The sequence below is a fragment of the Lithobates pipiens genome, unplaced genomic scaffold, assembly GCF_037356315.1.
Source record: "Lithobates pipiens isolate NorthernLeopardFrog02 unplaced genomic scaffold, aLitPip1_a1.2 Scaffold_19, whole genome shotgun sequence".
NCBI classification, from domain to species: Eukaryota; Metazoa; Chordata; class Amphibia; order Anura; family Ranidae; genus Lithobates; species Lithobates pipiens.
The window spans coordinates 444,195,555-444,217,889 of record NW_027507764.1 but is presented as its reverse complement, the minus strand read 5'-3'; the positions used below and the strand labels follow the sequence as shown (position 1 = coordinate 444,217,889).

The 22,335-nt window shown below is 40.4% G+C and overlaps 1 protein-coding gene across 5 annotated transcripts in view; it reads left to right on the top strand.

The window, feature by feature from the left end:
- Positions 1-19,055, top strand: part of RB1CC1 (RB1 inducible coiled-coil 1) — a 230,354-nt gene extending 211,299 nt beyond the window's left edge. For 4 of the 5 annotated variants that reach the window (XM_077492686.1, XM_077492687.1, XM_077492685.1 and 1 more), the window contains exons 20-23: positions 2,158-2,216; positions 7,632-7,768; positions 17,276-17,346; positions 17,946-19,055. In XM_077492686.1, the coding sequence (XP_077348812.1) occupies positions 2,158-2,216; positions 7,632-7,768; positions 17,276-17,346; positions 17,946-18,023 (345 nt within the window). In that variant the 3' untranslated portion in view covers positions 18,024-19,055. The remainder of the gene's footprint in view (positions 1-2,157; positions 2,217-7,631; positions 7,769-17,275; positions 17,347-17,945) is intronic. The other variant, XM_077492689.1, reaches the window with a different exon arrangement.
- Positions 19,056-22,335: the final 3,280 nt, after the last annotated feature.

Sequence of the window (22,335 nt, the reverse complement as noted above, 5' to 3'; positions counted from 1 at the left end):
TACAGCAAGCATGTCTTTTTCATGTTACCTGTAAAAGGGCTGTTGCTATTTGTCAAAGTAATCCTTTAAACTACATGTAACTAAATGTTACAGTATGTTTTAAGGGTTTTTCCATGTGCCAGTTTGATCCCTTTAGGATTTACAGTGGCCACCTTTTGCCATTATCCATATGCTATAGCGTTTTTTCAAACTGGTAGAGAACCAACTAAGGCTACTTTCAAACTGGGACGGGCAGGTGTCGGCGCTAAAGTAGCATTATTTTTAGCACTGCTTTACCGTCGTTTTAGCGGTGCTATTCAGCTTTTTCGGCCGCTAGTGTTAAAAAGGTTAAAACTGCCCACATAGCGCCATTGCAGCGGTGCTATGCCAGTGGTTTAGCGCCGCTGCCCCATTGTTTTCAATGGGAAGGGGCACTTTAGGAGTGGTGAATATACCGCTCCTACAGCATTCCAAAGATGTGGCTTGCAGGCTTTTTGTACCGTCCTGCAAGCACACCGCTCCAGTGTGAAAGAGACACAGGAGAGGCGCTATACAGGTGCTATTTTTATTGCTTTAGCGCCTGTAAGGTGCCGCAGTGTGAAAGTAGCCTTAACCCTACCAGTTTGATATATCTAAATTCAAGGATTTTGTTTCTAGAATTTGAAACATTTCTTTTTATACAGAATTAAAGCCCAGTGGCTAAGTGGTTAGCACTTCTGCCTAGCAGCACTAGGGTTGACAGTTCATATTCCAACCACAGCGCTTACTGCCTTGAGTTTGCATGTTCTCTCTGTGCCTGTGTGGGTTTCCTCCAGGTACTCCAGTTTCCTCCCACACTCCAAAGACATGCTGGTAGGTTAACTGGCTCCTGTCTAAATTGGTTCTAGTATATGTATAAATGTGTTAGGGACCTTAGATTGTACACTCTTTGAGGGCAGGGACTGATGTGAATGTACAATATATGTGTATAAAGCGCTGCGTAAATTGACAGCACTATATAAGTACCTGTAATAAAGAAGAATAGTAAACCCCTGGGCTGTGAAGCTTGCTGAAACCAAAAGGTCATAGAGAATCCTAGGTCCTACACTATGCCTGGATAGCAGCTGGGAGTCCTCCTGGATAAGCTACAAGACACATAGGGGCTAATTTACTAAAACTGGAGCGTGCAAAATCTGGTGCAGCTCTGCATAGAAACCAATTGGCTTACAGGTTTTAGGTCTCATGCACACTGGACTTTTTTACAGCTGCTGTTTTTGGCTTCAGGTGTTTTTTTTTCTGCAGCCAGTAAACTCACCAGCATGTGTCCGAACACACACAGGTTTTTATCAGTTTTTTTAGCAAAGGCATTTTCTGGCTGGAAAAAAAGAGGAGCTTTTCATACTCTGAAAAACACAGCTATTTGGCGAGAATTTTTGAGCCATAAGCTTTTATGGGAGTATAGTTTTGCTGAAAAATTCTGTAAAGCTCATTCTACAGCTACAGCTTTCTATAGCTAATGTTACTGCTATTTTTCTAACCTAGCCTTATTGTTAAAGCTTAATTAGAAGCTGATTGGCTATCGTACACAGCTGCGCCAGATTTTGCACTCTCCGGTTTTAGTAAAATCAACCCCATAGTTTTATCGGCGCGTGCAGACACATTTTATAACTTGCAATGTTTTCATTTAAAAAGGATACTTTAGTTCTGCTTTAATTATGGTCAAAGAGCGCAAATGATAAAATACCATAGTTTAATTTTTGTTTGTAGGATTTTTTGTTTCCACTTTTTGATTTTGGACAATATAAACAGCAACATAACAAACAGGAACTTGAGATATTTCAAAAAATATAAAACTGATTGTACATGGTTAATTATCTAATTTTAAAGAGTGTTTTCTTTCCTTACCAGGAAACAAATGTTTAAGAGTTATCTAAGTGAGCTGAATCTGAAGAATGTTTCTGACTAAAAATAGAAATATCCTTTGCGCATGCTGTATAGCTTAAAGGAATTCATGCTAGCATAAAGGTCAGATATAGGCTGGCATGTAATAGGGTATTGTTGGTGATCAGTGCACTGATAATGACCTTTGTAAACAGCTCTTAGCAAATACTTAGCCACAAGTATCTGAGCATGTTATCATACTTTTAAAATGAATGTCGTTTCTATAATTTTTTTATTTCAATTTTCCCCTTGTTTTAGATGTCGCAAAGCATGTCTTCAGTTTCCTCAAGACATTCAGAGAAAATAGCAATTCGAGAGTAAGTTATTTTAACCAGGTTATTTGTACTTGTCATTTTATTCTTGATGTGTGAGCTTTGGAAGCACCTATTTTGAAAGTCACAAACAAATCCCTGCTTGAGAGTACAAATGATCAGTAAGTCTACTTTCACACTGGGGCGTTGCAGGCGCTGGCGGTAAAGCAGCGCTATGCGGCCGCTAGCGGGGGTTGCGAGTTGCTAGCAGCCGAAAAAGGGTTAAAACAGCCCTCGAAGTGCCGCTGCAGCGGCACTTTGCAGGTGGGTTTGCAGCGCTGCCCCATTGTTTTCTATGGGAAGGGGTGCTTTAGGAGCGCTAAATACAGCTCTCCAAAGATGCGGCTTGCAGGACTTTTTTGACCATCCTGCAAGCACACCGCGCCAGTGTGAAAGCCCCCGGGCTTTGCAGGAGCTATTTATAGCGCTGTAGCACCTGCAAAGTACCCCAGTTTGAAAGGGGCCTAAAAGCTTTTTTTGTGAATGGAGCAATGAGCCAGTAATGAGAGGAATGGGGCGAGCTTTGCTGATCTCTCTTTCCAAAAAAGAAATGTTATTAGCTTAGACAAACCCATTATTATTATTATTATTATTATTATTATTATTATTATTATTAATAATAAATAAATTATTATTCATTATACTGTATGTAGCCAATTCATTGTGATTATCTTATCTGCATACTTACTGTGGGTCAGTGACTCAGAATGTGTAAAGCGCAAGATACATCCAGGCCGCCAGTATTTTCAGCTAGCAATGGCATCCTAGATCTTTCTCTGAGTACAGGTGTTCTTTAAGTTCTCTGCCTTGCACATATAAAACAAGAAGCAGAAACTTTAAATGTAGGCTACAAAAAAACATAAGTTGCAAGGACATGGTCAGTCATTGTTACTATAAGGAAGCATTCCAAACCAATAGTTTGCCGCTAGCGCTGGAGCGACTTCTGCAGCAGTGAGATGCAATTATGTAATAAAAAAAGGCGAAAACAATATTTAATGAAAAAAATATATATAATTGATATACAGTTGTGCTCATAAGTTTACATACCTTGGCAGAAGTTTTGATTTCTTGGTCATTATTCAGAGAATATGAATAACACAAGAACTTTTCTTTCACTCATGGTTATTTGTCTTTTATGCACAATTAGCTGGATACACACACTGGTGTTCAAATAGATTGTACGACGTACATTATGGAATGCTAATATAACATTAACAAGAAGTATATACAGTTATGTCTAAGTTTACCTTTTGCAAGTAAGTCATTAAACTGCATCGTAGAGCTGAAGTTTTTATTAGGAAAAAGAAATGACTTGCCATGAAGGTCATCATGCAAACTCTAAATTAAATGTATACAATTTAATATTTACAGACCTCTGTTTTAAAATGTAAGACTTATTTAGTTTTAAGAGCAATTGTTTTTGCTTAAAGGCTAAGTTCACCTTTTCAGGCAGAATGTCACTTTTCATAATAAATAGATTCTTTTCTGCCTAAGCCATCCCAGTGTGCCAATTTCTCATCCAGTCCATGGCAGCTTTAAATCTGCACCCTATCTGTTCACATTTTAAAAAGTGCATTCTGATCCCTGACTTCTTGTAGCACATTGTAGCAGTCCAGGATACTTCATATCCCATCATACACTGCCTTACTGCAACACAGGGTGGGGTGTGTTTTTACCTGTCTGAACCACACTTCTCTCATTATTATACCACCTCTTTTTATTTCCTACTACTTCTTTTATTGTTGACCATACACTGTGCAGTCCCCTTTATTAAACTTTATTAATATTGAATAGATTGTTCAGGTCGGTCATCCTATTCCATAGTTTTAACAAATCTAAAGGATATTTACATAGATTGTACATTGCATAGCGTAGGGTCAGCATTATAGAAGTACATTCAGAACGTCATTGTTCTTCAACTTCAACTATGTAAACAAGGCAGATTGCCATTCTGTGAGGAGTGAAGGCATTGATCCTGTGTTCTTGCAAAGCAGGGACACAGATCTTTGCCTTCCCTTAGTAAAAGCACCACCCACACAGTACACAAGTACTGGCTAGGAATACAACCCTTTGATTGCCCCTGATGTTAACCTCTTGCCAGCCAGTGTTATTAGTACAGTCACAGTGCATATTTTTTTTAGCACTGATCATATATTATTGTCACTGGTCCCCAAAAAGTGTCTGTCAGTGTCCAATTTGTCTTCTGCAATATCACAGCCCCGCTAAAAGTCGCTGATATACCATTATTAGTAAAAAAATATAAATATTTTTGTGTTTATAGCGCAAGAAATAACTGCAGAGGTGATCAAATACCACCAAAAGAAAGCTCTATTTGTGGGAACAAATAGACATACATTTTATTTGGTGCATCGTTGCACAATTGTCAGTTAACCACTTCAACCCCGGAAGGTTTTACCCCCTTCCTGACCAGAGCACTTTTTACAATTTGCCACTGCGCTGCTTTAACTGGTAATTGTGCAGTCATGTAATGCTGTACCCAAACAAAATTTGCGTACAATTTTTTCCACAAATAGAGCTTTCTTTTGGTGCAATTTGTTCACCTCATGGTTTTTATTTTTTGAGCTATAAACAAAAAAAGAGCGACAATTTAGAAAAAAAAAAAAAACATTATTTTTTACTTTTTTCTATAATAAATATCCCCAAAAATATTTTCTTCTACATATTTTTGGTAAAAAAAATTGCAATGAGCATATAGTGATTCATTTGCGCAAAAGTTATAGCGTCTACAAACTATGGTAACGATTTAATGGCATTTATATGACATTTTTATTATTTTACTAGTAATGGTGATAATTACGATTTTTAGCGTTACTGCAACGGACAAATTGGACACTTGACACATTTTTGGGACCATTGACATTTCTACAGCGATCAGTGCTATAAATATTCACTGATTAGTGTGTAAATGTCACTGGTAGGGAAGGGGATAACACTAGGGGGCGATCAAGGGGTTAAATGTGTGTTCCCTCAGTGTGTTCTACTTGTATGAGGATAGGACTGACTAGTGGAGGAGATATAGCATTGTTCTTACTAGGAACAAACGATATGTCTCCTTTCCCCTGACAGGAGAGGGATTTGTGTGTTTGCAGGCACAAATCCCTGTGCTGGCTCTCGTGCATGCGATCACACTTAGTCGACAGCAGGCCACGTGCATTGGGTCCCTGCTGTGCACCCTCTTGCAGCTTTTAAAGGGATCCCTGTATATATACAGGGTTTCACGCAGGGGTGCCATTCTGCCCCCCGTAAAAAGACGGTCAGGAACCAGTTAAAGTAACACAGTGCCGTATTGCAAAAAATGGCCTGGTCTGTTAAAGTGTAACTAAACGCATTGATTTTTTTCCTAAACAGTTACATTAGTGGCATGCCGTGTATGATAACTGTCACAGTTGCTTTTTCTGTCAACCAAACTACCAGACCATGGTAACTGCAAACCAAACAAAGACTAAGATGGCAATTTTAATGGCTGTAAGGGATAGGATGGTTTAGTTCTGCCTTTACCATTTCAATACCAGGCACGTACGCACCTTCCTGCCCAAGCCAATTTTCAGCTTTCGCAATTTGAATGACAATTGCGTGGTAATGCAACACTGTATACAAACAAATTTTTTATCATTTTGTTCCCACAAATAGAGCTTTCTTTTGGTGGTATTTGATCACCCATGCGATTTTTACTTTTTGCGCAACAAATAAAAAAAGACTGAAAATTTTGAACAAAATTAGGTTTTTCTTTTTCTGTTATTTTTTTTGTATATTAGCAAGTTTTCTTCTTCAATGATGAGCACTGATGGTCACTGATAAGGCGGCACTGATGGGCACTCATAGGTGGCACTGATGGGTGCTTATGGGTGGCACTGGATACTTATAGGTGGCACTGATGGTCACTGATAGATGGGCATGGATGGACACTGAGAGGTGACACTGGTGACACCGATGGGTGGCATTGCTGGGCATCACTTTTTTTAGCTGGACCATAATGTTGCCAGTCAGTGCCCATTTGTGATTGGCATGTGTTGTGCAAATTTTTTTCATATGTGGATGGCCATGGTGTACATACCTGGCCATCCACATGTTGCCCCCTTCCCTGGTGGTCCTGGTTTCGCATCTGTGGGGGGCCTGCGCTGATAAACCAATTCAGACCCCCCCCCCCGTCAGGCGAGCCACTGATCGGCTCGCCTCTACTCGCGTCTGTCAGACACAAATGAGGAAAAGACAATCACCGGCTCTTCCTATTTGCACTGTGATCAACCGTGATTGGACACGGCTGATCACGTCATAAAGAGCCTCCGTCCATGGTAAAGAGCCTGTAACTGACACACCGCACCACCGATCGCCTCGATGTGTGCCCCACAGGCGCATGGCGGGTGTTATCCCGAAGGACGTCATATGACGCCCAGTCAGGATAACTGAACCACCGCCCAGCTGTCATTCTGCTATAGGCTGGGCAGGAAATGGTTAAAGGAAGTTAAAAAGTATCAGACTTACTGTCTGGATCAATAGGTAAAATTAAGGGCAAAAAGCCTAAAAAAAAAAGAAAACTAACACATCCATCACATCTAAGAATTGGTAAGCTTAAATGTTTTATTTGTTTTGTGTTTTGGTGCTTCTACTGGCTCGCTTGTGCTATGGTCGAGTCGGAGAAGGAATCCACCAGCATGGGAATCCTCTTACTGCTAGCTATCAATGACAAGGAGATGGCTTGATGGGGAAATAATCCCTCGGCTTCACCCACTGTCAGCATTACAGGTTGCTAGGAGCATGTTGGCTGTGAAACCAATGAAGTTCTTGACAATCGATGACAAGTGGAGGTTAGAAACTGTCACTCTATTGTGCCGTTTGATTTATCCACTTATTCTTCCATTGGAGGACCTTCCAAGATTTTCCCATTCATCGGAGGACTCTTGTATATCACATGATTCACTTATTGGGATTTGCTTAATTCTCACATTATTATTTATCTATTTGCATTTATTCATATGTTTTTGAATAGTGCAGCCCCCTATGTTTAAGTGGGGGTTATTGTTTTTGTATTTGGTGCAGCCACTGTTTTTTCAAAAGTTATTTAGAACTACCTGAATCTGCAGCACATTTAGGTAAAGCCACTGAAACTGGCAGCTGGGCTTTTTTTTTTATCTGGCACAGAACTTTTTTAAGGACCATGCCACCAGAAAAGTGGTGCGCATGCTATTTTAAATTCCCCCTAAGGGACTGTTCAACTAAATTTATTGGGTGTTTCTTTGTAAGTTTGTTTAAACTTTATTGATAGGCAAGAGTTTGTGAAAACATGCGAGTACAAACTATTTGTTGTTTTTTTTTTTTTTTTTTTTTTTTTTTAAGAAAAATAAATAAATAGGCATGCAATAGTTAAAAATCACTTTCTCTGTTTGTCTCTCACACCAACAGCTTTCAGGTTGGAGATTTGGTCCTTATTATCTTAGATGAACGTCATGACAATTACGTCCTGTTTACAGTCAGTCCGACATTGTATTTCTTGCATTCAGAGTCATTGGCTGCATTAGACCTTAAACCAGGTGAGTATGGTAAGTGTCATCCATGCAGTAAATATTTTTGCAGTGTGTTTCCCAGCAGAAATTATTTAGGTGTGATGCATTAGCAGTTGATAACTATGCAGAATGAAACCTTTAAATGTTGACTTCACTTATATTATATCAGAATTTTTTTTTTTTTTTTTCAGTTCATATGAACCATTTTAGGGGGGGGGGGGTCAAGCTGGTCATGTCCACGCTTAAATAGAAATATTTATTTTAGAGGTTATAAGGCTATATTGGGTTGAGGCGTATAATGCCATAAACAAGCTATCATAACAAGTAAATAATACAGCTATAAAACTGTAAAAACATTTAACCAGTTGAATTAAAATGATTACATTTGTGTTATAAGTAATTAATGATGTTTAGTCTTCTGCTTCTGGTTCATCTGTCACTTATTTAAAAGCATGCCAATCTGAAGTGAAATGGCTAAAATCCATGAGCTTTGGTTTGAAAAAAGATCTCACTGAAAGACAGTGGGGTTGATTTACTAAAAGCACGTGCACTTTGCAAAGTGCAGTTGCTCCAAAACTTGGTAAAAGAGCAGAGGCTCTGCTGACTTCCAACATCCAGTCATGTGCAAGCAAAAATGCAGTTTTTCTTTTATTTTCCTTGCACGTGAATGGGTACTCTTTGCAAAGTGAAGCTTTACCTCATTTACTAGGCTCTGGAGTAACTGCACTTGCAGAGAGGACAGTCTATTTGCCTTTAGTAAATCAACCCCATGGTCTGTATGTTACACCATGGAATCTCCTGGCGGTCATGGATTGACTGCCACACTCCAGTTTTCCAAATTCAAGGGGACCGATTTGGTGGAGAAATTCTGAATGCAAAAGCCACAAGAAAAGTCCTTTTGAATATTTTTCATGATGGTTGTTTTTATTATAAAGTGCCATAACATATAATAGCTGTAGCAACTCTAATGTATTTCTATGCAGTGGCTAAGTTGTGTAATGCAACTAAATTTTAAATATTTTTTTGGTGCCAAAAAATGTCCATATTTAAATTTACTGGTTTTCAACACACAGATCTTCGTTTTCTCTATACTCGTCATGTAGGCTGTCATGCAGTCTGAGTCAAAGTTATACAATTATTTCACATTCTTTTAATGACCAATCTTGCTGCTTTAGTATAGAGATTGACGATATCATCTAGAAGGGGTGAAATGTGTGTATGTGCATATATATATTTTTTTTCTGTTAGATAAGTCTGTGCTGTGCTCTGCCTTCTTGAGGATCTCAACTAACACGCCCTGTCTACCCTATGCTTCATAGAGAAAACATGCACCTGCTTAGTGATTTACTGTTCTTAATGGAATGATTAAAACAGCTCATGTAGAGTTCCTTTATGTGTATTTGCACTTGGTGATTAGTGAACAATATTTCTCACCAAAATAATCAGAAACGTACTATGTAATTGGTAATAAAAAGCAGTAAACAAAGGAATGCCTTGTTTTGTTTGCAGATTTTCATGTTGTAAATTGATTTCTTTCATATGCTTCTACAGCATTATGAAAGTTTGCATCTTTAATACATTACGTTAGCCAATAAAGGTTATCACTTAAAGTGATATTAAAGCCTTGTATTTTTTTAACATGAAAACAAAAAAGATGTTATACCTACCTGCTCTGTGCACAGAACAGTCCCTTACCTCCTTTTCTGGAGTTCTTGCCAGAACTGTCAACTCCTCTTCTCCTGCGTGTACCCCCATAGCAAGCTGTGTGCTATGGGGGCACATGCATGGGCGCGCTCCTGAGCTGGGCTGTGTGGTCACATAGAGACACACCTCACAGCTTGGCCATGCCCCTCACTCCCTCCTCACAGGATTTGACTGACAGCAGCAGGAACCAAAAGTGATGCATGAGGTGCCATTCATAATGATTGGCAGCAGCGCAATTGGCTGTGGGTGGTTGCGAGACCAGATGCGATTTCTGCACCTACAGCCTCACGCGTAGGTTTGAACCTAGCCTCATTGAGAGAAACACAGAGGCTGCCATTTCTATATTCTGATTTTGAAAATACTAGTCGCCTGACTTCATGCTGACTTTCTGGCTTTAACCCTGAACCCTGTCATGAACCCTGAACAAATTTGCCAATATGGACTTCTGATTTCAGTCAATCACAAATATTAAAGTCAAATGGCTTCATAACAGGAACAAGTTAGAACCAGTTTTAATTTCTGTAGTGATACAAATGTTACAGCAGTATAGTTTTCCTAAAGTAGACATAGAATCAAATATATTTCTTAATTTTAAATTCATATATATTGTGTAATACTAAATAGTGTAATGTAAATATTTATTACCTGTTACAGTATCCCCTGACAATGGCTTCATACAATTTTCTTTCCAGAAATCTGGTGCCATCCTTGCTCAGACATCTTCCAGGGTCAGGATCTACCTCCTGGACTGAGATGCTGGCCCAGAGATGACATGCACAGTCATGGAATAGCTGTGGTCACACTTAGGGGGCTATTTACTAAAGCAAGGGAGTTGTATTGCCAAAGCCTGACTGAACAAGCTGAAGTTAGAAGCTGATTGGCTACCATGAGCAGCTGCACCAGATTCCGAATGCCCCAGATTTGGTAAATCTCCCCTAGAGGACATAGAATCAAATTGTGGATACTCATTCATTATTTGGATTTGTGGTCAAAGTTAAGTGCAAAGAATAATATCAAATCCTTTCTTTTATCTAACCTTAGTGGTTCTTTCCCATGTGGAAATGTATGCACCTCTATCACTCGGTTCTTATTTCACTAGATATTTGTAGGGATTATAAATCACACAATTTTGAATCGTTAGTTGTCCACAGTAACTGTACAAGTCAATACAACCTGAGATTCATGAAAGGTGCTTTTTAAAATACTTAAAAGTATAGCAGCAGTTAATACGTGCCTGTTAAAATTTAAAAACAGCCTAAAGCATCACCTGCTAGCTAGAAATTATAAATATTTTATGTTAAAAAAAGAAGAAGGGAACAATGAGACATGGTGAGTGGAGGAGTTTGCAGAAATGGCCATTAGTCAGCACATTTAGCATTCTTACATGTTCGGAGCATCCACTGTGTGCTCTACAGTTAAAACTGAAGTTCAGTCTGCTTCTATGTTACCCAATTACTTTTTCCCCACTCTTCAGCAATTCAAAGAAAAGTTTGAATTAAACCTTTTTGTTTTCATTGCATGTCTTATTTTAGACCCAGTGATATTGTCACTGGATCTATGTGCTTCTTTGTGCAATGCAGGCAGCATATGGGAGGTAGGAGGGCCCACTTAGGGATGCTGTTCATAGCTTCCGGAAAACATCACAGCAGTCCTAATGCAACAGTGGCCTGGCTCTTGGAAGGAGATATTCAAAGACGAATACAGTTCTCAGTCTGGAGTGTTTTTTTCTTAGGCGACTTCATTTGAATGCAGACTACCCTAGCTAACACCCACATTCGATGCTGAGCTCCCATTATTAAAACTGGAATTCAATGAATGAAAGGGTGAAACAGAGACATTTAGGCCGGGTTCACACTGCTGCGGGGGGAGATCCGGGTGTGATTCGCACCGCACTGCAGTGCAAATCACATCCGATCTCCGTAGCGATGCGAGTTCAGCCATACAGATAGTATGGCTGAATTCGCATCGCTCCCGCAGCAAACTCGCACGGGACCCTTTTTTTGGTCCGCAACAGAATCGGATCGCATGGGTGTTCACACCATGCGATCCGATTCCTGTGCGAGTCGGCAGATCGCACTGCGATATGCGGACGGATCTGGGGGTGTCATTAACATATCATTGACACTCCCAGCCGTTCGCATAGGGCAGTGTGAACTGCCGGCGGGAGTAATGCGATGCGGGAAAACGCAGCGGATTCGCGGCGTTCCCGCATCGCTGTGGTGTGAACCCAGCCTTAAGATGGGGAAGATCGGACTAAGGCTGGATGTCTTGCATCCCAGAAATGAGATGGGCTCTATTTTGCTGGCTGAAGCTTCTGATGCACCCACTCTGAAGTTCAAAGTGTTCTATGATTGTGTATAGAAAATGTTTCCAAAATATGTTGATGCTGAGTAATTAAAAAAAAAAAAAAAAAACGCATATGGGGTTATTTTGCTTAATTTATTTTTTATTTTTTTAATTACTGATTAATGCAAATTCACAAAGTGCTGTATTGTGGCAATTGCTCAGAGCTTCAGCTCCTTCTACTGGCCTCTTCCTATTCCTTCAGCTTCCTATGGGGGCGCACGTGCAGACTCACTCCCAAGCTGGGCTGTGTGCACTCATAGACACACCCAGCACAGCTAGGCACTGCCCCTTGCTCCTGCCTCACAAACTTTGACTGACAGTGCAGCAGCCAAGCTTGTGAGAACAGAGAGGCAAGAGAAGAACTGCAGACATGCACAGTGCTGGTTCGATACAGGACTCAGTGAAGTATTTAGGGAGGTGGGGGGAGAAACAGCACCTGGACATTTTTTTTAATCCTAATGCTTAGAGTGCAGTAAGATAAAGAAACCCTTTTGACTTTATAACCACTATTAAATGACCTCTTGGCAGTTTTGAAGGCATTATGGTATCCTATTCCATCTTGTTCTGATATATCTTACCCTCAGCCTAGCAACGTATTTAAATTTTGGACTTCTTTCCAGGTTAATCATGTTGCACTCCAGGCAGTGTCAAACAGTGTTCACAATGAGGCAGGGAATATGACTCTTTCAGAAAAGATGTATTACTTGTTGATATTCTGGGGGCATTAGTATTAGCAGTGCATACGTGTTTGCCAGTTCTCAAACATTTTAACTGTCCAGACAGGAGATTGAAGCTAATATTTAGAATATAAAAACACACATGTCTATTTATCATGGGATATTAACCTTAACAGTTTATGCTAAACATCAGGTAAAATAAATAACATTAATCAGCAGGAGCTAGCTCATGCAATGGTTAAAATATTTTAATGGCTATTCTTTGTTTGAACACAAATTGATTTTAATTATAGAGTTATACCATAACTCTCCTGGGGGGCACTCACAACCCCTTGTTATATCTTACAAAGACTTTACCAGCCTATGGAAAGCTGGAGTTTACTTTCTAAAGTGAAAATGATTACTGTAAATGATCTACCTTTGTATTTAGGATTAGAATTTTAGCTTCTGTTATCAAACAATTACATTTATTTGTTGTAGGATAAATTATCTTATGTTATAAACTAAAGGAGCCATGATCTGAGTATTTTCTTTTGCAGTTATTTGGAGAGCTTGTTACTTGGCTCCTTAATGGTAGATTATCAGTATTTTAGAAGGCTTTACAAATGCCTAGGCTTAGTCTCTCCAGTTTTACCAGAGTAGGAAAATGAAGTCATCAGTCTGCTACAAGTCCCTAGTATTCACTATTCAGTGCAGTGTTCTATCAAGTTAAAATGCAACAAGGATTATATAATCTGAATGACTGTGATAGATTTACACTAACAGACCACAGGGTGACAGGTAACAGCCCTCACTTGGCTGGTTGACTCTGATGAATTTTTAAACTGCTGAGTTACAAATTGAGAGGCAGCAGGAGCTGGGATATGTGAACACAGCCAAGGACAAAAAAGGATACTGCACATGCATTGGGATTACATGACTGTGTTCTGTGTTATCTTTGGCATAACATTTTAGGCAGGCCATACACTGTGCTAATTTCTTTCCTGCAGGAAACAGGAAGCTGTCCCCACCGGGAGAAGAAGGTGATTAATTGCAAGATAATCCAGCAGGATGATCCATCAATCGATCAACTTTGTACATTAAGCCTGTTCGAATCTCAGCTGGTTCCTGCTGAACTGGCTGAGATTTGAACCATGTATAGCAGACATTAGTCTGGGAGGTGGATGTTGATTCCTTAACCACTTGCCGACCGCCGCACGACGATATACGTCGGCAGAATGGCACGGGCAGGCATATGGGCGTATATATAAGTCCCTGCCTGCCCGCGGGTGGGGGGCCCGATCGGGCCCCCCCCCGGTGCCTGCGGCGGTCGGCATTCCTTCGAGAGCGATCCGGGATGAGGGGGCGGCCATTCATTCATGGCCACCCCCTCGCGATCGCTCTCGACGAATGGAAATCCTCCGTGACATCACTTCCTCTCCTGTAATGTAAACACAGGAGAGGAAGTGATGTATTCTCTCCTCCGTGTCGGTATTTTTCGTTCCGGCACCGAGGAGAGAGGTTCGGTGAGTTGCACCAACACACCACACATACAGTAGAACATGCCAGGCACACTCGCACCCCCCCTTTACCCCCCGATCACCCCCCCAATTACCCCTGCCCCCCCAGTCACAGTGACACCAATTGCTTTTTTTTTTTTTTTGCATTGGTGTCATTTGTGACTGTAATAACTGTTAGGGCAGTTAGGGTTAGCCCCCTTTAGTTCTAAGGTACCCCCCTAACCCCCCCAATAAAGGTTTAACCCCGTGATCACCCCCCGTCGCCAGTGTCACTAAGGCTGGGTTCACATTGCAGCGGTTTATGAGAACGGATGTGATTCGCACCGCACTGCAGTGCAAATCACATCCGATCTCTGTGCGATTCGAGTTCAGCCATACAGATAGTATGGCTGAATTCGTGTCGCACCCGCCGCAAACTCGCACGGGACCCTTTTTTTGGTCCGCAGCAGAATCGGATCGCATGGGTGTTCACACCATGCGATCCGAGTTTGCAGATCGCACTGCGATATGCGAACTGATCTGGGGGTGTCATTAACATTTCACTGACACTCCCAGCAGTTCGCATAGGGCAGTGTGAACTGCCGCCGGGAGGCATGTGATGCGGGAACCCGCCGCGCATTCGTGGCGTTCCCACATCGCTCCAGTGTGAACCCAGCCTAATAAGCGATCGTTTTTCTGATCACTGTATTAGTGTCACAGGTGACGCTAGTTAGGCAGGTAGGTATTTAGGTTCGCCGCAGCTTTTTATAGCGCCAGGGACCCCCATATACTACCGCATAAAGCCCCCTGATTGCCCCCTAGTTAACCCTTTCACCAGTGATCACCATATAACTGTTACAGGTGACGCTGGTTGGTTAGTTATTTTTTTTATAGTTTCAGGGCACCCGCCATTTATTACCTAGTCTCACTAGTGTACCCCTAAATTTAGGGGTGTCTACTTTCCAAAATGGGGTCATTTGGGGGGGGTTTGTGCCATCTTGGCATTTTATGGCCTTCAAAACTGTAACGCCCTTAGAAAGCCTGAAGGCGGTGCTTGGTTTTCGGGGCCCCGTACACGGCTAGGCTCCCAAAAAGTCCCACATATGTGGTATCCCCGTACTCAGGAGAAGCAGCAGAATTTATTTTGGGGTGTCATTTCACATATGCCCATGGCATGCGTGAGCAATATATCATTTAGTGACAACTTTGTGAAAAAAAAAAAAAAAAAAAAGTTTGTAATGTTCCCGCAACTTGTGGCAAAATATAAAATATTCCATGGACTCAACATGCCTCTCAGCAAATAGCTTGGGGTGTCTACTTTCTAAAATGGGGTCATTTGTGGGGGTTTTGTGCCATCTTGGCATTTTATGGCCTTCAAAACTGTAATAGGTAGTGAGGAGTGAAGTCAAATATTTACGCCCTTAGAAAACCTGAAGGCGGTTCTTGGCTTTCGGGGCCCCGTACGCGGCTAGGCTCCCAAAAAATCCCACACATGTGGTATCCCCGTACTCAGGAGAAGCAGCAGAATTTATTTTGGGGTGTCATTTCACATATGCCCATAGCATGTGTGAGCAATATATCATTTAGTGACAACTTTGTGTAAAAAAAAAAAAAAAATATTTTTTTGTCATTATTCAATCGCTTGAGGCAAAAAAATAAAATATTCGATGGGCTCAACATGCCACTTATCAATTTCCTTAGGGGGTCTACTTTCCAAAATGGGGTCATTTGGGGGGGTTTTGTACTGCCCTGCCATTTTAGCACCTCAAGAACTGAGATAGGCAGTCGTAAACTAAAAGCTGCGTAAATTCCAGAAAACGTACCTTAGTTTGTAGATGTGACAACTTTTGCGCAAACCAATAAATATACAGTTATTGACTTTTTTTTTACCAAAGACATGTGGCTGAATACATTTTGGCCTAAATGTATGACTAAAATTGAATTTATTGGATTTTTCTAATAACAAAAAGTAGAAAATATCATTTTTTTTCAAAATTTGCGGTCTTTTTCCATTTATATCGCAAAAAATAAAAATCGCAGAGGCAATCAAATACCATCAAAAGAAACTTTTTGTGGGAAGAAAAGGACGCAAATTTTGTTTGGGTACAACATTGCATGACCGCGCAATTACCAGTTAAAGCAGCGCAGTGCCAAATTGTAAAAAGACCTCTGGTCATTTACCAGCAAAATGGTCCGGTCTGAAAGTGGTTAAGGATGCTTAAACAAAGATGGTGCAGTGACTTTAAAAATATTATTTGGTGTACTGTGATCTCCTCGAGAGGAAAAAAAAGTACACGTTTTACTTACACATTACTTAGTGTGCATATATATATATATATATTCATCAGGTGCAAAGTCTGCTATTTGAAAGGACTTTCTGCCTTCTAGAATATAGAAGGACTGCCTGCCAGCTGGATTCCTCATATATGTGTTTATTGTAATTCTGATTATACAAAAAACAATGTAGGTTTAACTACCACTCTGAAAATAAGTGCACTTATAGATACTTTGGGACCCACCAAGGAGCTATCTAAAGCTTGCTAGAACATTGAGCTCTAGAGTGTCTTGGAGGTTATTTGCTAGGCTATTGGCTAGCAGATAATTCTGGGTCTTGCAGTTCCTTAATATCTAGAAGGTATCAGTATTTTTATATATCAGCATTTTAATGTGCACAGGAAGCATGTTAAAATGATATGATGTTTGTCAACATACTTGAGTTATAGTAGGCATTGGTACCCAAATCCAGCCAATAGTTTCTAATTTCTTTTGAATATTTAAACAGGGGGATCCCTTTGCTGCATTGTCCAGCATTAGCCACTATCAACTTTCCCCAGTGTATTTAGCTAAGGTAATAGTTAAATGAGAGATATTACATCTTCAGTGACAGTCATAACTGAATGACTTCTGCAGGAAAATGTATTAGGCCCTCATTTTAGTGGCCATGTTGCCCAATATGCTTACCACCAGTTATCAGAATATTATGTCGTAACCACATCCTAATCTATCTACAGTGTTGAGTTATTCTTCCATGGTTTCTTGTATTCCCCGAATGGAATCTTTGATGGTTCTCCTAGATATTTGGCAGCCCAAGCAGTGTCTTCTCTGGAGATTGCATTAAAATGGCTGTGATAGGTCAGCAATTCTAGAAATTCAGGTGATATACTGATGCCAGAGGTTCAGAAAGAAAAAGTCTTTTAATAGGACTGTGTATTTCAAAAAAATGTTTGAGGCTGTAAGTTGGAAAGTTATGTTGTGATCTGATTATCTTTCTTCAGATAGACCAAGGACAGGTTCATGCTACTTTTCAGTAACCAAATATTACCATTTTCTTTCTAAAGCTTCTGGATCATCTAGAAGACCCTGGGTTCTTGGAAAAGTTATGGAAAAAGAATATTGCCAAGCCAAAAAGGTAAAGAAAATATTTAAATGCAAAAATATTTAATAATTTAAACCTGTTTCCTTGCAAGCAATGGAGGCTATTCAGCCAAGGGGGTAAGGGATGGACAGATAGTAGGAACTAATAAATCCTCCATCCTATTTAGCAGAAAGGAATAGGAAAGTTGTGGCATTATCCGACAGTATCACGGCTGAACCATTTTAAAACAGTTTAGGATTCATGCATAGCCTAGGGCGATGTAAGCTGGCAGGCATTTACATGCACTTAAAAAAGTAAAGGAAAAAAAATAAAGCTACTAGTAGGTATAATGTTTGTGCACCTAGAGATGCCTTTATTATTTGCAGCAGCTTTCATTGTCCTTTTGCTATGCTTGACTTTGGCTATTCTGAACAGGTGAAGCTCTGGCATTTTGGGTAATGCTATGTCCATTCCCTTCTGCATCCCCAGTGTATACACAGAACACCCAAATATTTGGGCCCAGGTAGCGGGGAAGCATGAGACACATGAGTATATCATACTTGCAATGCCTGATATAAACTGAACCAATTATTTTGCTATCACGTTTACACATGAAAATGACTATTGTTGCACCTTTTTTTTTCGTTCTATAGGCTCAAAACCGGTTTAAAGTTCCACTTGGGACAAAATTCTATCGAGTGAAAGCAGTGCCATGGAATAAGAAGGTTTAACTGCCCTGCAAACTGCCTCTACCACTACTGTCAAATGTATCTTCTTGCTTCTTGGACAGTACTCAGCCCAACCACCTGGCCACCTTTTTCTATTAAGATCTGAGTAGCAGTCCTCACTGCTGTTATATAATTTTTTTAAAGGGTTATGTTGTAGAAATGTACATTTCATCAGAGGATTCTGCATATTTGTCCCATTTTTTTCACCAAAATTACTTAGAAATGTGGACCAAGGGAAATATTTTTTTTTTTCAAGCAACATATGATAATGAATCATGTTTTTACCATACTTTCTGCCTGTTCAATATAAATTAGCTTGTACCTAGATGTTAAATGTTAGTTACCATTATTACCAGCATTTGTCTCTAAGTGAAACACATTTATCCACACTATTGGCACTCTTCAACACATCCATAATAATCTGTATAAATTTGGCAACGGGAGAGTGTGTTATGGCATGCAGATAATCACCATTTTCTTTAATATAAGTTTGCTTACATAAAGAAAAGAAAAATATATAGGCCTTTGTCTCTTTACTTAAATATGGCTTGTTAATATGAAAAAGGAAAAAAATTCTAATAAAAAAATATTAATTTTACTGGCTGGTCATTTGCAGCTTTCCAATGCACTTTTGAATAATTCATTTATTTATGGGCTGTTTTGAAGGGAAGAATGTATGCAGCACTAAATGGTATAAATGCTGGAAAAAAAACCCAGCCATAAAGAAACCTTTTATTATATGTTCAGTAAATTCTGTTGATACAACTGTATTTTATTGATTGAGTTTCAGGCAAAAGGACTTCATTGTACATTAACCATATCTAAGTAACAAAATATTGTATTGCAAAAACATGTAGAGTTTTAAAACAATAAAGATTTAAAACTGTAAATGTTTGAAAATCTGTCTTTTAAAGATGTATTCTGTAAATATAATTAAAAAAAACACATTATTGTGCATAATTTTATTCATGCATCTAAGTTATGTGAAATGTTATGCTCTAGTAATGTTTTCCAATAAAACAAGGGAAAAGTGTATGCTTTTTGGTTTGCTGTTTGCAACTTTCTATAGAAGTTAAACCTGGAAGTTTCAGTATGGTAATTGTTTTTTTGTTTTTTGTTTTCAAATAGTATGTCTATGAATGTCCGACTTTACTTGGTGGCCTCTGTTTCACAGTTGATCAAGCACATATACTGGGCTTATTTATCACTAGATTCCCTGTGGAAGCCAGTCACATTGAGCCTCAAGATTGAAATCACCTGAGATTATTTTGTAAGGGCAAGGCAGTCAAAATAACCTAAATGCAGTGCTGTGTCATGTAGAACGCCACTACTTTACACCTTTGGAAAAATAACATATCATCTCTTTACTTTTACAGCTGTAATTTCTTTTCTTACATCAGAGGACACAGAGCCATAGTAGTTACGATGTGGGTTATATGGACCACTGATAGGTGATGGACACTGGCGCCAGTGTCTAAGGTGTTGGTCACGAGTAAAGATGTGCTGTGTTGAGCTCCACTGGAAGCTTCCTTGCTTGGGCCAGCCATGCTGACCAGATCCGTTCTGATGTCCTTTTCATGGACTAAATGAATGGTACCCAGGCCTCGTGTCCAAAGAAACAAGGTTTTGCTTGCGAACACTTCTCTTTAGATAGCTTGGCCCTGGGATCCAGTACTTTTTGGTATTAAGGCCATTAAGTTTTTACTGGCAGGGTGCTATTGCAGGTCCAGAATTGTGGGTAACCTGAGGTTCCCCGGTTCCTAAAAGGTCTCGGAGACCACCGTGAAGGGTGAAGATTGGATCTTTATCTCTGATAAACCATGCTGTGAGGAAAAGGTAAGGGAGATTTTCTCAGGAATTTCTCATTTTTTATGTATAATGCTGTCATGCCTATGTGTCACCACTGGAGGTCTGTATTGAGGACTCACCGACCTGACGCTGGAAACAGCACAGGAGCCTTTCATTTTCTCCTCTCCTCCGGCCACAACAGATCCTCTGGTAAGAAGGGGTCTGGTTCTCCTCCTGTGCCCCCAATATTTTTTTTTTCTCCTTCGGGGGATAGGATGCCAAGTAGCTTCCTTATTTGAAAAAAAAGGACAGACTGCGGCCGCTCAGCAGAGGATTTACCCCCCATCCCGCCATGCCTGCAGGTTCCACAGGACGCCGCTCGCACGGGAAAGCACTTTACTTTGAAAGGAAAGGGGGCATAATTTGTGCAGGGTGTGGCTAGCTGCGTCAGACGGCGGCCACATGTGTCGGAAGCGATTTTAGAAGCTGTATGTGTATAGTTGCTGCTGGCTGTGGAGGGACAGAGCAGGAGGTTGGCTGGATTAGGTTTGGTGACACAGGTATTTCCCTTTGACACATTGTACTTTAACAGGCTAGGATTAATAGCAGCTATTGCGCTGAACTATAGCCTGTGTATATTCTTTTGCTGATAGTGCTTCTGCTTTGTGCTTCAGGCTATGAGTAGCAAAGGGATCAGGAACTCCTCTAAGGGTGCTAAAGGTTCAATGGTTACACAACAAACTAAAACCATTTACAAAAGAATGTCATCCTCCTCTGAGAGTGATGCGGCTGGTCAAAAGGAGCCATCAGGGGATTCTGTAGTTGCAACTACGCAAGACACTTCAGCCCCTGATTATATCACACGAGAGGTTTTGTCTTCTGCCATTGCTGGATTGGAAAAGAAGATTGATGCTATTTTATCCCTCCGTAGTGGGGTCAAATGTAGCAGATCCCCATCTAGTGCTCAGGACCCTCTTATTGAGGTTCAGGAGGCTGGGGATCAGGTAGATCTTCACAAAGATTTGGAAGATACTTGTTTATCCTCTTCTGAGGATCCTAATATAGAAGGAGTAACATCACAAGACAGGATGCTTGTGCACTCTCTTACTAAATTGCTTTGTTCAACTTTTTTTGCTGCCTGCAGCGCAGGCTCTTTATGAACCCACCTCTAATTTGGGATCATTAAAACTTCCTCCATCTGGGGATGCCTTTTCTATTCATGCATGGCTAAGGAAGCTTATGTATGCTGAATGGGAACATCCAGATAAACATTATTATCCTCCTAAGAAGAGATTCCCCACACTTTATCCTATGGAAGTAGACTTCTATAAGAAATGGGGGGTTCCAGCAATTGATGCTGCGATTGTTTCAGTGAACAAAAATCGCACATGTCCAGTTGATAATGCGCTAATGTTAAAGGATCCAACAGATAAGAAGTTGGAGCTTCTTTCTAAAAGCCATATGGCTTTAGCAAGTTCAGTAGTGCAGCCGATTCTTGCAATTGGCGTATCCCAGTCTATTAAGGAACAGTTTGAGGAGATACTTAAAATTCTGCCTGATGAACAGGCCCAACAATGTGCTGGTTTATCAGATGCACTGTGTTTCACAGTAGATGCTATGAAAGATTCTATCTTTCAAGCCTTACGGCTTATGCTTGGACTAGTGCATTCTCGCAGAGTTCTGTGACTGAGAAGTTGGTCAACTGAAGCACCATGTAAAAAGCTCTTAACCAGTTTCCCTTTTCTTGGTGAATGGCTGTTTGGAGACGATTTGGATAAATACCTACAAAAGATCTCTAATGGCAAAAGCTCTCTTTTGCCAATAAAAAAGAAATTCAAACATTTCTCCTGTAAGCCTGCTTCTTCATTGTGCCAGGGGCATAAGCCTCTAGGCAGTCTCGATGGCCTCAACCGTCAGGTTCAAGGTGAAGCCACCTAATGAAGGGGCGCCCCCGCTCACTAGGGTGGGGGGAAGGCTCCTGCAATTCTCAAGGATCTGGCAGGAACAATGTCGAGACAGATGGGTGGCTTCTGCTGTTTCTCTAGGTTACAAACTAAAGTTCAGAGATTTTCCGTCTCCTCGTTTTCTAAGGTCAAGTGTTCCCAAGGACCCAGAGAAAAAGAATGCTCTCCTTCTAGCGCTGGATCATCTATTATACCAGTCGGTGATATCAGAGGTCCCCTTAGTGGAACAGGGCACAGGTTTCTATTCAAACCTTTTCACGGTTTCAAAACCAAACAGAGAAGTAAGACCTATTCTAGATCTCAAAGATCTGAATCGGCACTTGAACATCCGATCCTTTCACATGGAGTCAATCCGGTCGGTTGTTACAATCCTGCAAGGAGGGGAGTTTTTGGCTTCTATAGATATCAAAGATGCATATCTCCACGTGCCAATTTTTCACGCTCACCAGAAATTTCTGCACTTCGAAAAAGAAAATCATCATTTTCAGTTTGTGGCCCTGCCATTCGGTCTAGCCACTATGACAGGTGTTCTCAAAAATTCTGTCATCTCCTCTAGCCAGATT